Below are 15,939 nucleotides of genomic sequence, written 5' to 3'. Positions count from 1 at the left end.
ACTTCGTACGTCATGGAGCACTTTTCAGAAGTAGCATTCCCATTTTATATCTTCTGTAATGTACAATAAAATTCTTTTTAGTTTGTACCTTTGTTTTTCAGTCCTACACGGTGCTGAGCCTCTACCTTATTATACTGCTGCACATGCAATGAGTTGGTGTTTACAATGTTCCCAAGGAGTAGCATACCTTCACAGCATGAAACCGAAAGCACTCATACACAGGGACCTAAAACCACCAAAGTAGGTTTTCAAGAATTCTGTAAGACACTGTCATTCTTAAAGACTTTTTTCTAATAAGCCTAGAGAACATTGTGGTTTGTAATAGTAATTCTCAGATGCAGTATAAGTTATTTGAACGTTATGTAAATATTTACTATATTTCATCAGCAGGAAAGGCTATAATTTTTATTTTTTTTAATGAAATTTATATGCCGCCCATCTCACTATCAAGCAGCCTTTGATTATCTTGATAATCAGCTGTAATAACTGCAGGAGAGCTAAAGCTTGTTACTCTATGATATTGTGATTAAAATTAATAACACTGATGTATTAGACTCAGATAACAAGCTGGCAGTCTTTCAGTTAAAATATGAAAGGAGGAATTAGTTACAAAGGAAACACTGCTGAAGTTCAGGTCTATACTGGATTGTTAAGAACAGTGGGCATCTGTGATCTGTTAAGCAAAGTTACCTTGTTTGTGAAATACATTTTTATTATTATATTTATCATTCGGATAAATCACTTGGACATATTTTCCATGTCACTCACCAAAATAAAAGCAAGATAAAATAAAACATAAAATTATTCTTTTAAAAGTAAATAGAGTGGGATGGACCCATCAAATGATTCATTGTCACCAGGTGTGGGGTGCTTTCACTAGAAGGGGGGTGGTATTGCTTTTATATTGTTTTTATATTGCTTTTTTATACTTTATATCTTTGTAAGCCAGCCAGAGTCATTGAGAATGAGTTGGGCATATCCATTTGAATGAATGGATGGATGAATGGTTAAAACTAGATATGGAGCAAAATAGTTGTTCCTGTAAAATCAGTCTTGATCTTTATACATTGCAGTTAAGTTATTTTTGCATTCAATAATGAATGGGTATAAACCTAGTTGCTCCATTCAATTTGATTGTGCTGCACAGTAGAATAAAAATTCCCTTCTCTCTTATGGCACTAAAGCACATTGTGATTTCTTCAGTGTTGACCTCTGTCTTCCCAAATTCACTTTTCTGACTTTTTTTTTTTACAATTACTAATAAAGATTGTCTACTTATTCCCTTTAAAAAGAAATATATTGCTTTTAATTACAGTAAAAATCTTACATCTACTTTTCACTTTTGTATATTAAATCTACAGACACTGTACATAAATTGCTTAGAGAATATTTTCTGTAATTCTTAACACTTCTGGCAAAATACATATTGTAATTAAATTCTATTTGTTTTACAGTTTGCTCTTGGTGGCAGGAGGGACTGTTTTAAAAATATGTGATTTCGGTACAGCTTGTGATATTCAGACTCACATGACCAATAATAAGGGCAGTGCTGCTTGGATGGCACCTGAAGTTTTTGAAGGTAACAAAGTAATTTTGAAACTGACTACCATTCTCATGTGTATTATCAGCTTTAGTAATTTTTGTAGTAATTTTGATACAGAGATTCATTAGGTGTAGATATACTTTTTGCTGTTGTTTACAGGGTGGATTTGATTTAAATCAAGTCAATTTAAATCACGATTTAAATCATGATTTAAATCACTAGTAAAAAAAAGGCTTGATTTAAATCAACTCGATCTAAATCATAATTTTTAAAGAGCAACTGTCATCTCTGTCCTCAGCGGCTCCTCCTCTGACCTGCTGTTGACTCACTGGCAGTCCCAATATTGCAGAATGTACAGTCTCATGCTACATAAAACTAAGCTCCATTTCATGCTGAATAAACTAAATTATTAATGTATCTTAAATAGAAAAATATCCTTAGATAGATTTTTAGTCCAAAAGCATTTTATTAAAATAAATTTGATAATAATCAAATCCAATTTAAATTTTAAAAAATGATTTTTTTTTATTTTTTTTAAAAAATCGATTTTTATCCACCCTGGTTGTTTATAAAAGTATTTCAGAAGCCAGTAGAAAAGACACAATCAACTGTCTAGTACCGTGATGACGAACCTATGGCACGCGTGCCACAGGTGTCATGCATAGCCATATCAGTGGGCATGCCAGCTCAGCTCTGGGGTGCATGTGTGTGCCAGCCAGCTGATTTTCGGGTCTTCTGGGCCCACCAGAAGTAGGGAAACAAGCTGTTTCCTGCTTCTGGAGGGGCTGGGGGTGGGGAAGGCCCATTTTTCTTTCTTACCTGGCTCCAAATCCTCTCTATGCATCTGCGGAGGGCAAAAACAGCCTTTCCCACTCCCTCGAAGGCCTGAAAGGGCCCATTTCCCAACTCCCGGTATTGTCCCCAGCCTCCAGAGACTCCTAGAGAGGCTCTGGAGACTAGGGACAGCAAAAAACGTCACTTCCTGTCCCACCAGGAGTTGGAAAATAGGCCCTTTCAGGCCTCTGAGGGAGTGGGAAAGGCTGTTTTCGCCCTTCCCAGGTGCATAGAGAGGGTCTGGAGCCAGGTAAGAAAGAAAAATGGGCCTACCACGCCATTGCATGCCAGGAGCGGGAGGGGGGGTTGTGCGCGCATGCGCAGGGCACGGTGCATAGAATTATGGGTGTGGGCACACACACGCGCGAACCTCCCCCACCCACCCCCTCTCCTGGCACACGATGGCAAAAAGGTTAGCCATCACTGGTCTAGTATGATGTGACTTAAATTTTTGAAGGCTTGCCATTTGAATTAATGCAGTTTAAGCATCTGCATTATATATGAAGAATCTTATATATGAATAAAGGAATCTGTTTCTGTTGTAATGTATACCTGTATGTAGCCCAACAGTCATTGAATGCAAATATTACACTTGCTCAAAACTATTGAATTACAAACTTTTCTTAGCACTGAAGTGCCTTTGACTAAATTCTAAAAACTAAATATATTTTTTCAGTTCAAATAATCTATTAAGAAAAAAATCAATTGTTATACTGGAAAACTAGAAATATTACAAAATATCAAATAAGATATTTGAAATCAACATTTTTCAAGCAATGGAATGGAATGGAATGGAATGGAATAGAATAGAATAGAATAGAATAGAATAGAATAGAATAGAATAGAATAGAATAGAATAGAATAGAATAGAATAGAATAACAGAGTTGGAAGGGACCTTGGAGGTCTTCTAGTCCAACCCCCTGCATAGGCAGGAAACCCTACACCACTTCAGACAAATGATTATCCAACATCTTCTCAAAAACTTCCAGTGTTAGAGCATTCACAACTTCTGGAGGCATTTTTCATTAATAAGTTAAATTGATGTAAAATTTAAATCAAGTGAAAGTTGTATAAGGGGTTTTGCATTACAATTAAACAGGGTTATAATGGCAATCAGTCAGCATATGATCATAAAATTCCTCTCTTTTTGTACTTTGAGGTTTGATGCTATGAATCACATTGTGTAATTGAAGAAAAATAGAGATGGTTTTTCATTGAACAACATGTGCATGAATATGTAAGTCATTGAATTCACACCCGTATATTCTGTTAGAAAGCACATGTTTAAATCAAACTGTTTTATAGTATATTGAAGAATCAATTATAGAAATGGTTACAGGATTAATTTAATATTTTTATTATAATTAAGACAACACCTATAATCTTGTTAGAAATAGAGCATATTTAATTTTTTTTTAAAAAAAACCGTATAAATGATCCTTTTCAGGTAGCAATTACAGTGAAAAATGTGATGTATTCAGTTGGGGTATTATTCTTTGGGAAGTAATTACTCGCAGAAAACCTTTCGATGAGATTGGTGGTCCTGCTTTCCGGATCATGTGGGCAGTTCATAATGGTAAGCTCAAATTTTAAGTGATGAACAAGTGTCTTTGTGGAAAATGCTGCTGAATTTTGCCACTGATTTTCTATATAATAGTCTAGATGTGCTGATGCAAAAAATGACATGTTATATGTTTGCTTGCCTCCTCCGTCTTCAGTACATAACTTTGGTTGGCTAACAGATATATAGGGCTCCCTTAACATCCTGCCCTAATACCTGACGAAACTGACAGGTTTCAGTGGCCTTCTGAAAAGCCACTCTAGACATGTTGATGTAAAATCTGATTAAATTATTATTTGCCTCAGTTTCATAGAAAGCAGAGACTAAAGTTTAATAGAAAAAAAGATGAAATGCAAGCCCCTCTTCTTGCCTCTTGTTATTTTATTTAATACCCCATCTTCCTGCTTTTGTATAGATGGGGGGGAGCTAAATATAGAAAGGAACACTTTTTAATAGGGATTGGAATGAAACAGAAACTGGCTTTTGTTTTGAGTTTGGGGCAAAACAACCCCATTCAAAGTCTTCCATTGATACATGTCTATGTTGGATCTGCTTTGAAGAGACTAACTGAATATTTTGAGTGTTCATTCCAAGATTACAAAAATAAGTGGGATGGTGTTTGTTATAACTACCATGTGTTCTTCCTTTCTCTCTCAAAAACATTAGAAGGTCCCCAAATGAAAATAGTGAAGTGGTTTGGGGTGGGCTGTTTATTTATTTATTTTTGCTTTTTCTCATCTTACATGCACAGTTAGCCAGTTTTTCTCCTTCATAGACTTTTGTGCCTATTTGTGCTACTCTTATGGGAATAGCATTAGAATTCATTAATAAAACATACTGTAAATAACAATTTCCCCTTGATTTCAGTTTTAAAAAGGCAATAAAATTTCTTGCTAGACAGCAATGCTAAACCAACCAAAAGCAGGTTTAAATCTCCCCAGGAAAGTACACAAGAGGACACACAGAATATATACTCTAGCATATAGGAGCATGAGTGGCGTAGGAGGCTAATGCCTCCTACTAAGGCAGCATTTAACATCCAGCTGCCTGCAATTACTGCGAGTTCAATTCTCACCAGGCTCAAGGTCGACTCAGCCTTCCATCCTTTCTAAGGTGGGTAAAATGAGGACCCGGTTTGTGGGGGCAATAAGCTGACTTTGTATAAAATATACAAAAGTATGAAGGCTATTGCTTAACGCATTGTAAGCCACCCTGAGTCTCCGGAAAAGGGCGGCATATAAAAATAAATAAAAATAAAATAAATAAATATACAAACTGAAACCAACAAGCTTTCAAATCTAATACACTAGTCTTTATATTTATATAATACATTCTGAAAATTCAGAGATTAGAACATGAACAGAATACAAACACAGTGCAGTCTTCATAAATACAATTCATTACTTGAAAAAAGTTAACCTTATTAGAAATATTTATGTAATGCACATAATGAATGCATGTAACTTGCCTAAAAACAAAAAAAAAGGTACATCAGATATAAATAAACATATAAAACACTACCCATTAAACCTAAATTCCTCAAAGTCCTTCTGGACTTTGGGCTTGAGGTCGAAAAAAATTAAACTTTGATTTTGGGTTTTGCTGATTAAATAGATTTGTTGTTAGAGAAATGAGTAGTACATATTCCTATGTAAAAGTAAAAAGTTAACGTTATATGTTATTACCTTATTCTACTGTGCTAAAAAGAGTTGGAATTCAATGCTTTTCCCTCTTTTTTCCTTTTACCCTACACTTTTTCTTCTTCCTTTTTTCCTTTTCCACTTTCCCATTATTTTAATTTTTTTCTTTGTATTTTATATTTCGATAAAAGTTGACAGGTTCAGAAACCTAAATTCCTCAAAGAAATATTTTTAAAAAGCAGTAAGCCTATATTTCCAGGCATGCTGGCTGTTGAAGTTAGTCTTTATCAGTGCTTATTTTGGGATCAGCCTGACCTACTTCTAATGCATGTGCAGCCTCCCAACTAGTTTACGTAAATTGATGGCTGTGATATAGCAGTGTAGTAATATTTTCTTTTAACCATAAATTTAGACACTGCATTCAGCCCCACCGCTTTATCACTCCTACCAATCTCAGCCAACAATGGCCAAGATGGAGCCTGTCTCTGCTGCTCTATTGGTTAAACTAGAAACACTTTGAGGGGGGAAACAGCACATTCATAGTATTGGCATAGCCTGAGCAGTCTAACTGCCTTCTTTTGAGTATAGGAGAGAACTATTTTTCCTCAAGCTTGGGATAAAATATGGAACACAGGTTCATCTTGCTTCAAGGTTGAAATATTGAAATGTAGTGCTTATATCTGATATAATAATCCTGATATAATAATATAGCCATATTATGCTTATTTTTGTTCTTCATATATGAGAGTAACAGTTTGAAAAAGAATGCATAACAAGTAAAGTATTTCTCCAGACATTATCAGACTCCTACTTTCATTAATTCTAGTTGAACCAGCAATAAGAATTGTAGTCAAACAATGCCTAAAGATTAAGCATTGCAAGCACTGCTAGTTTAGAAGAGGTCTGGCATTTGCTCATTTGAATATGAATTCCAGTTCAAATTTTGTTTGGGAAACTAATCTCTTCTTCATCATGAGTACGTCAATAAAGGGGTAAAATATCTTTTTATGTTCAGGATTATGACAGGTTTTAATGTGTAAAGTGGGCTAGGGAAATAATAGTCTCAGCAAATATTTTATTGTCCTAAGTCTTCAAGGATAGGTTAGTTCAGTCAAATTAGAGCCAAATAATTTCTTTGAAAATGCATATAATTCTTTAAAATGTTACTGTTTATAAACATTGTATATTTTTAATAGGTACGCGGCCACCACTGATAAAAAATTTACCTAAGCCTATTGAGAGCTTAATGACTCGGTGTTGGTCTAAAGATCCTTCACAGAGACCTTCCATGGAGGAAATAGTCAAAATAATGACACATTTGATGCAGGTATAATATTTAAATCTTAAATATTGCTGAAATAGACTGGTTTCTAGAAGGAATGTAAAATAGAATATATGAATTTGATAGAGTGAAGACAAATTTTGGAAGTGAGTAGAATATCTTTCATGGCCTTCAGAAGGACCTAAAATAATAAACCCTCTGAACTTTGCAATGATATTTAACCAGCATTTAGCAAATTTAAAATACATGGCATTAACAAACACATTCCACAAAACAAAACACAATCTAGTGCTTTGTTTCAAAATCAAACTTGTTTTCTTATTCCTGCCCTTTCTTTCTTTCACACAGTTGTAATGAGGAATGCTCTAAAAGTATATTGAAGAAAGGACAGGAAAGTGTTATATGGATTTTTTTTTTAACTAAGTGTAGTTATGGTGCTATAGTCCAAAAAATTTGGAGGATACCCAAGGTCTCTACCTATGTTTAACATAAGTGTGGCTTCTTAAAACGCCAGAACAATAAATGATTTTGGTTAGAGAGGCAAATTAACCAGAGATACCCTTGTTCAAATGTAGCTTTTCATTTGTAGAATTAGAAATTTCTAATTCATTATAGCCATACTAGAAGAAGAGTGTATTTTAATTGATACAATAAATATCATTTTTTCAGTGCTATAGATAAAAGAAAAATTGCATTTGATTTAAAAACAAAAGTAATATTTTAGCCCTTTTTGTTAAGTACCTTTTGGTAATTGCTTATCCTGGTTTGGCTTTTCATGTTATAATTATTAAATAATAAATTCATTGACTAAATCACAATTTACAGCATTATCTTGGAAACAAATTGAATTTAGCAGCTTTTAGGTACTTTTCTTAAAAATGGTCTTTGTAATAAAGGAAATTACAAGATTCCAGTAATATATTTTTCTTTCATTGCAGTATTTTCCAGGAGCTGACGAACCTCTACAGTATCCCTGTCAGTATTCTGATGAAGGCCAAAGCAACTCTGCTACTAGTACAGGTAATCAGATTATATGTTTCAGACATCAAACCAGTAGTGAAATCCCCCCCAGTTCTATCCGGCTCGCCGAACCAGTAGCACCGGCGGCTGGAGGCTCCACCCACCCGCAGGGACGTCATTACGTCCCGGATTTTTACGCACATGTGCTTCCGCTCCCGAACCGGTAGCGAAAGTAAGTGGATTTCACCGCTACATCAAACTCATATTTTAAGTATTTTAAGCCAGGAAAGATAATCTTTTATTCGCAAGGAAACACATTGTTAGAGGGAAGAAGCTTCAGCACTGCAGTGGTGAGGGAAAGGATACCAGATACCAGGGCTGTGGCACAAGTGCACAGAGCTGAGATTTTTCAGCGTTTATCTTTTATGGGTACATTGAGGATATTACCAGTTTTTTAAGAGCACATAATCATAATTTTAACTAAAAATATTTTTAAAAATCATAGGTTCATTTATGGACATGACTTCTACAAACACCAGTAACAAAAGTGATATCAACATAGAAGCAAATGATTTTCAAGGAACTGCTACGAATGATACCATTAAACGTTTGGAAACAAAATTGGCCCAACAGATGAAAAATTCAGCAAAGCAGGTGGTAAGAATGTAGAAATTTGTATTTGAGATCATTTCCTTAGAAGCAAAATGGTGTGATAATCCTTTATTTATAAAGTTATGAACAGGATGGCACCCTCAAATATTTTCCATCCTTGAAATCAGACTGCCAAAATTTTGGTAACTTTCTATCTATTATTGTTATTTGGCCTTAGCCACCCAAAACTTCTTCAGATTCCCACAAAACACAGAAGGAAATCCTAACTTCACTCATTTCAAGAACATTACCAAAACTTTGCTTTATCCATTGTGGTCCTTGTGGCAACAAAAGAACATTTTTTAAAAAATGCTACAAGCAGAAGGTGATTTGCCCCATGTATAAATGATATTAATAATCTTCATGACTTTTTTTAAAGCTTAGAATGAAAAAAGAAAGTATATATTCACAGAGTTTTTCTGTGATAATAGTAGGTTTGCAAAACGTTGAAAGCTTCCTTACAGGCTTTCTCTTCCTGTGTTGTAAAGTTTATAGGTTTTCATAACACTTTCAGCATTAAAAAATGATAAATAAAAAATTATTGTAAATATGCAACTTTTATTTCTTAAATCAGGGAGAATCCGGCCGTTTGAGTTTACCTCCATCTCGTGGTAGTAGTGTGGAGAGCTTGTCAGAGGTTCGTGGGCGACCACAGTCAGCTCATGTTTCAGGAGAAGGCAAGCGAATGAGTGCTGACATGTCAGAAATTGAAGCAAGAATTGCTGCTTCTGCAGGTAAAGGTATTATTTTTAAACTTCCCAATTGTTTTTAAAGAGCACTTTTGGCATTTTGAGAGCATATTGTGCTCCTGCACAGTAGCTACATTCCATGGCTGTTGCCACAAAAACTTGCCACCCCATCTCACTCTCATCTCTCCAAAACAAAGCAGTCAAACTAAAAAGAGATTAAGTTGTTGCAAAATTGAAATATGAATTGCAAACCAGATAACTTTTTTTTAAGATTGCAGCATTCTCCTTTAAATGCCAGTTTCACAGAAGCAATGTGATGAGAGCCAGAGACCAGAAACTTGATGTGGGAAAAGAACAGAGTTTAAGGCAAATATTGGGGTAACATTCCAAAATGCCAAATCTCATCTTTGCCCCATCAGAAATAAGCAAAATCAAAATGCTTGAAGAAAGACAACGGACAAAATACATGAAGTATATTTGAAAATAATGATGGTACTGGAGGCCTATATTCTGTAATGTAATAGGTTTTAAAGAACTTGTCCATGGACATCCTGCTGCTTGCAAACACCACATTATAATTTCCATCAGCTTCTAAGATTTAGATAAGAGCTAAAATAAGGAAAATCATACACAATTCTCTGCAAGTCAAGTTTTAGATTGCATTTTATGTTAATCCCTTCCCAAATGTTACAAAACATTAAGACCTTTGTGTGAACAAGGGTAAGCACATTGCCCTATAATACTTCCAGACATTGTCATCCTCCAATATAAACACTGACTTTTTCAATGGAGACCTTTTTCTTTCCATGAAGCTTCTCTGTGTGAATTTCATCTCTTGATTTGATAATGCTCAACAGTTTAAGAATATCCCATAAGCCTTTGGCACAAAGGAGGGAAGGAGATGCATTCTACACAAGAAGCAAGGAAGCCACTGAAATTTTCTATTTTTTGCATCAATAGGATATTTGTACTGAACCAGGCATCTTCCACACTCCTCCTGTCCCTGAGTAGTAGATTATGGTTTTTGTATAACATTTTTAATTTTGCAAATAATTGTTCATATTTCACTATTATTTGTTGATTAATTGACTGACCAAATTTAATGGATTGCCCACGTTACAAGAAGTGACTCTAGGCAGGGTACCTTTATGAGATAATTTTATCAATTGCTTTTGATTTAAGAGCTATGTATTCCTAGTGTTAATTTATTACAGCATAAACACGACTTAATTTGATGGCTATAATGTTAATAAGGCTCAAAATTACAGGCTACAATATGAATAACAAAAATCAAAATTAATTTATAATAATAGTCTATCAATCTGTGTGGTGTATTTCAAATGCTAGACAATGTTCAAAATCCATTAACATGCCCTGAATAAGCAATCATTTCTTTTTATGAAGTAATCTTTCTCTTTTTATGTCTAATGAACTATTGGCCAAACTTTCTAGAAGTTAATTAAATCTCTATCCCAGAGATTTAGTCTTTTCTTTTTATTCTAAGCATTACAGTAGTGGGTAAATACTTAGAATGTCTTCATACTTCGTTCATGAGCAGTCAGTGATCCTTGTATCAAGTGCATCACTTAATCAAATCCTGCTTGTAATTGATTGAATTGGGCAAGATTAAATGATCCAACTTCCCAAGGCAGCCTGCTGAATGGGAAGAAGAAAATAGAATATTCTGAAGAATGAGAGAACAAGGGGGTAAAAATTAAAGAAAAGCCAACAAAAATTGGTTCTGGACCTGCCCCTTCATCTCATAAGTCCAATTGCATTGCCACGTTTTGTGGGTCCCAGACTATTGTTAAATAACTCAACTACCTTTTACCTGTGTTGTAAAGTCATACACACACACACATTGGAACTGTTTCTGGTTTCTCATTCATTTCACACCAACTTCTGACATCAGTGGGATATATATAGTGAAGATGAGAAGCAGTATTTTAGTGTTAGGATTGGGCAGTTTTGGCAACATAAACAAGTATAATTATCAGGAGAAATTTCCAGATAAAAGGATTTATATTCATATAAATCTGTTAGTAAACAAGTTTCTTGAATACTGCTTATCTAATAAAAAACATGCTCAGATGTGCAAAATAAAACTTATTGTAGCTGGAATATTTTAGGAATAAATTAAATTGTATTAGAAGACCAGTGGAAGAAGCAGATCTCACTTGTGTGCTATTATACAAATTGCTTAGAGTAAAGCAACACACCTTAAATCTGTAACTGCAAGATACAAAATTTGTTATTCAAATCCATTCTGCCAGTTCAACAATCTTGCCCAGAAAAGAGTGTCCTTAGTAGGTCATGTTAGGACTTCCTTAGGAGATGTTATTATCAGTTGCCATATTGATAGCATTTGCCTAATCTATAACAGGTTCTAATTTAATATTTAAACATCACCTCTGTATATCTTTTTATGTTAACTGGTATCATTAACAGCTATATTTAATTCCAGAGTTTACTTCTAGCTAGTATTTGTACTCCTTCCTAAATCTATTAATTATGTGATATTATCCTTAATATTATGGCAATAGCTGATTGTGCCTCTTTCACAAGAGAAACAGATTACATTTAAAATGTCAAAAATATTGAATCTAATAATTTTCAAATTTTTTCAAAAAAGTATAGTCAAACTATTTGAGCCATAATATGTAGCTTACATTTTGTTTTTTGCTTTTTAAAAAAGAAGTTGAGTTATGTTAGTTAACTACATTTATTTTGCATCCCAAATTGTGAAAAGCTATCTATGGATTTAACATACATTTCCAGGGCAATCAGTAAAAAATTCTAGTCGCTCATAGTTAGGGTTTGTTGTTGTTTCCTTGTTACTCTTTCTACTCTGTTCATTTGAATTTTGTGTCTCTAACTATAACTAATGATGTATTTTGTTATATTGTTGATCCTAGTTATGAATGTTGCTCTTAACAAATGCTTTACTGTTTTAAGCATGAATGGAAAGCTATGCAGTTCAGTCTGCATGTCCTTTGTTTGCATGTGTTTAACCAAATTAAATTTATAAAGGAGTAGTTCTAGTCCGAATGATTTTGTGTTACCATTATAGTCGTTTTGCATGTGTATTGTATGTGTATATATGTTTTTTCAGCCTTTTCCAAACCTAAACGAGGCCATCGTAAAACTGCTTCATTTGGCAACATTCTGGATGTCCCAGAGATCATCAAACCAGGTATTGCATGCCAGCTGTGTGAATCTATTGACACAGATGCTGGAGTAATGACTAAACCTTTAAATACTTTTTGCTCCTGTTCATGGGTGATTGATTACTTACTGGCCAAAAATAATTGAGGAAAGATTTTTTTTATCACATGTTTATCTTTCATATTAATGAACAAATATGTAGCAAGATTGGTTTGTTTGTTTGTTTTTTCTCAATGTAAGAAGATCTCGTCAGCATCTTTTTTCCCCCTCTGGTATTGTGATCAGGCTGGAGGTCCAGAGAGCTTTGAAAATAAAGGATTATTTAGAGTGACTTGGGTGTCATATGGAGTGTACACAGAGATAGTGAACATGCTTGTCAGTGGCCTCTGGTAGAACAGTTGCAGCCCTGACGATCACATGATCACCATTTGCAACTTTCCTTGGTGGTTTCCTCAGAAAGTCAATGTGCCACTTGTACACCCTACCTAGCCCTCACCATGCCTTCTGCATACCTGATTTATGTCTGTTGCATAATTCCTGGTACCTCTTTCATCTGACCCACATCACATCTCATGTGTTCTCCCTAAACCACAATTCATCTCTCATGCATCCCTTGCACACTCTTTCCAACCCATGCCAAATCTCTCACACAGCTCCTTGGACCTCTCTGACCTACCCTGCACTCCCACAAACACCCTCCCTCTCCCAGCAATGCCACTTCGGACTTGCGACTTCCTTCCAGCTTCCCCACCAACATTGGTCATGGGAAGCCGGCAGGACGTCGACTCACCTAATGACCATGGGATTAGCTTCATGATGGCAACTGAGACTGCAGGGAGTACCATTGCAAAGTAACGAGGTCACCCCTTATGGTTACATCACTTAGCAGCAGAATTTCACAATTGCCATCATAAGTCAAGGATTACTTATACATATTAAAGTTGTGTGTTTTTAGCAGGTTCAGTTATTCAGTATTTTATGTATATCATCCATAATCAGAAGCAAATTTTTGTGGGAGAGAAAACTTAAGGAACAGTTTCCAACAGTATAGGAATTTCATTTTAGAAAAGAGGCTCCAAAATCCTGATGTGTTTTATTTATTTATTTATTAAAAGTATATGCTACCCATCTGAATATGTCAATCTTGAAACATTAATCCAGTATATTTCATACAGTATTCTTACCCCAGTATTGTACAATCAACTGGACTTGAAATATTTCTTTTTACCATAGTCATCTTGGGTGTATTAATACCATTGTTTTAAATTCCATATGTAAACATTAAAATAAAAAATCACTTTCAAAATTAGAGCAATGTTGTAATTGAAACTCTACAGTATAGAAAGTTGTGCTTTTAAAGTCGGATTCCTCAACAATTACTATTGATTCAGGAGCAACAAGTATTTACTGTATAGATATTCTGTTTGTTTGGCTGTGTTTGAGCTGTTTGCCAAAAGCCTGTAATAGGTAGCAGAAATGAAAATGCTTTAGCCTAACCACCTGCTTCAGTTCATTCTGTTGGTTTGAGTTTGTCCTTTAAAGCAGTTCAGTCTGCACTTAGCACAACTTCCCTGAATGAAAATATATGTTTCCATTTATAATTCTATTTTAATCTGACTATTATTAATATTATTTGTGAGCATGATAAGTGTTTCTGCAATTCCTATTTTAGATTCTCTAAATTCAAAAATGTTATTAATCCAAGCTCAGTTTGAATATTCCAGCTACTTTTTACAAATTTATTTCAGATGAGCTATTTCTAGAAAGAGTGAATGTGGGCATCATTATTATATTAGTAATGGACAAGTCATCTTGAGGTTTTTCCTGAATTGCTAGGTTCTGTAAATCTGATTAAATCACCTTGAGGCCCATGCTGAATTGCTCAGACTGCAGAGCATTTGCATAGCTCTGCTAATGTTCTACTGCTTTAATAAAAAAATGTTTTATGTATCAAAAAGTATAATATTTGGGGGAGAGGGGTTGATTTAGTTGCCGGAAAATGTGAGTACATGTCTTTCTTTATAGTTCTTCATACTTTCCAGAAGTTTAAATTTTGAACCCATATGCAAATTTCCCCATATAGCCAGTAATATGCATTGCTTTAGCATTTTGGTGGAAAAGTAATACACAATTTTAATCTATTAAGCATAAACCTAATGTAAAGTCTCGTAAGGGTTGGAAAGCCCTGAGCTTTTGTACTTATTTTATGTATCTTGTCCAGTCAAAATCTTTTGCGGAAAATGTGTAAAAGGCTGCTCATACCCACAACTAGGGGACCAAAAAAAATTCTTTATCTCCAAATTTTCTTCAGTGTTCTCCAAAACAAACTGACGGCATCTGACTCAACACAGCACCTTAAATACTTTGTAGCCTGCATTTGAAAAAGTAATTTGATTCAATCCCCTCCAATTCATACTTTCAAAGTTCTGCACAGGTTAAACTGAATGAGCCGAGGTGGTGCAGTGGTTAGAGTGCAGTACTGCAGCTACTTCAGCTGACTGCTAGTTCAGCAGATCAAATCTCACCGGCTCAAGGTTTACTCAGCCTTCCATCCTTCCGAGGTGGGTAAAATGAGGACCCAGATTGTTGGGGGCAATATGCTATTTAGTATACTGTATTTGGTATAAGCCGGCCAGAGTCCTCGGAGAGTGGGTGGCATAGAAATATGAGAGAGAGAGAGAGAGAGAGAGAGATAAATTGATTGCTTATAGGAGTAGGAGATGTGCCCCTTCCATCAATATTTTCCCACCCATCTTGTCCTTCTGGTAGCTCTTCAGTACCATATCCTGGATAGGGAATGTGGTGACCCAGAAGGTTAAAACACTGGGCTGATGATCAGCAGCCTCATGTTCAAGATTGGTTGCTGCTCTGGGGCGGGGTGAGCTCCTGTCATATACACCAGCTCCTGCCAACCCAGGAGTTCAAAAGTGGGCAACTGCAAGTAGATAAATGAATGCCACTTTGGTGGGCAATTTCATGGGGATGTGAAAGGAGCCCTCAATTATTCATCCCTCAGGGCAATGCTGATGTCATCAGCAAATCCTTTCACCATGGAAGTACTTTCGTGCTTCTAATACGGAAGTATTTGTATTAGTAGTACCCTAAAATTACATGATTTAAGAGTATTCCCATCTTGAATTAATTCTTCATATAACAGGAACAAAGCTTCATCTTGACCTTGGAGGATTTTCGAGAGGGCAGAGAGATAGGAGGATAAGAAAGGAACAAATTTACTTTTCCATTCTTGCATCTATTGGACACATTCTAAAATATTAAGCAAGATATTGTTTATTAAAAAAAGATATTTAATTGTTTACGGTACTCAAGCTTCCATTCCCTTCATCTCATTTAATGTTTTATTTGAATTTTAAAAAATACCTACACAGATATATTTATAGGTGAGTTTAAAAAGTAAGCCCTTAATACATTTGTAAAATGTTTTTACATATTTTAGAAGTTAGAATATTTTAAAAATATTTTTCAGTAAAGTAAAAGGAAGTTGTACATTGTGAAAAGCTGTATGAGGAACATTGGGAAATCATGCAAATGATAGCCATAATTGAATTCCTTGCTAGAATAGTTGCTACTGGTCTGTTCATGTAACACAGTCTTC

General features: G+C 35.0%; 1 protein-coding gene across 23 annotated transcripts in view; it reads left to right on the top strand.

The window, feature by feature from the left end:
- MAP3K7 (mitogen-activated protein kinase kinase kinase 7) overlaps nucleotides 1-15,939 on the top strand; it is a 38,721-nt gene that overhangs the window by 9,664 nt on the left and 13,118 nt on the right. For 2 of the 23 annotated variants that reach the window (XM_034408996.3, XM_087882566.1), the window contains exons 5-12: nucleotides 102-240; nucleotides 1,455-1,579; nucleotides 3,826-3,954; nucleotides 6,776-6,906; nucleotides 7,800-7,881; nucleotides 8,327-8,475; nucleotides 9,047-9,206; nucleotides 12,274-12,354. In XM_034408996.3, coding sequence (XP_034264887.1) covers nucleotides 102-240; nucleotides 1,455-1,579; nucleotides 3,826-3,954; nucleotides 6,776-6,906; nucleotides 7,800-7,881; nucleotides 8,327-8,475; nucleotides 9,047-9,206; nucleotides 12,274-12,354 — 996 coding nt within the window. Of the gene's footprint in view, nucleotides 1-81; nucleotides 241-1,454; nucleotides 1,580-3,825; nucleotides 3,955-6,775; nucleotides 6,907-7,799; nucleotides 7,882-8,326; nucleotides 8,479-9,046; nucleotides 9,213-12,273; nucleotides 12,355-15,939 lie in introns of all 23 variants that reach the window. The other 21 variants (XM_034408995.3, XM_034408994.3, XM_034408992.3 and 18 more) reach the window with 14 other exon arrangements.

Source organism: Pantherophis guttatus, chromosome 1 (genome assembly GCF_059756535.1).
Source record: "Pantherophis guttatus breed Tessera chromosome 1, ASM5975653v1, whole genome shotgun sequence".
Taxonomy (NCBI): domain Eukaryota; kingdom Metazoa; phylum Chordata; class Lepidosauria; order Squamata; family Colubridae; genus Pantherophis; species Pantherophis guttatus.
Note: the sequence above shows the minus strand (reverse complement) of the source record. Positions and strands in the feature narration are given on the sequence as shown.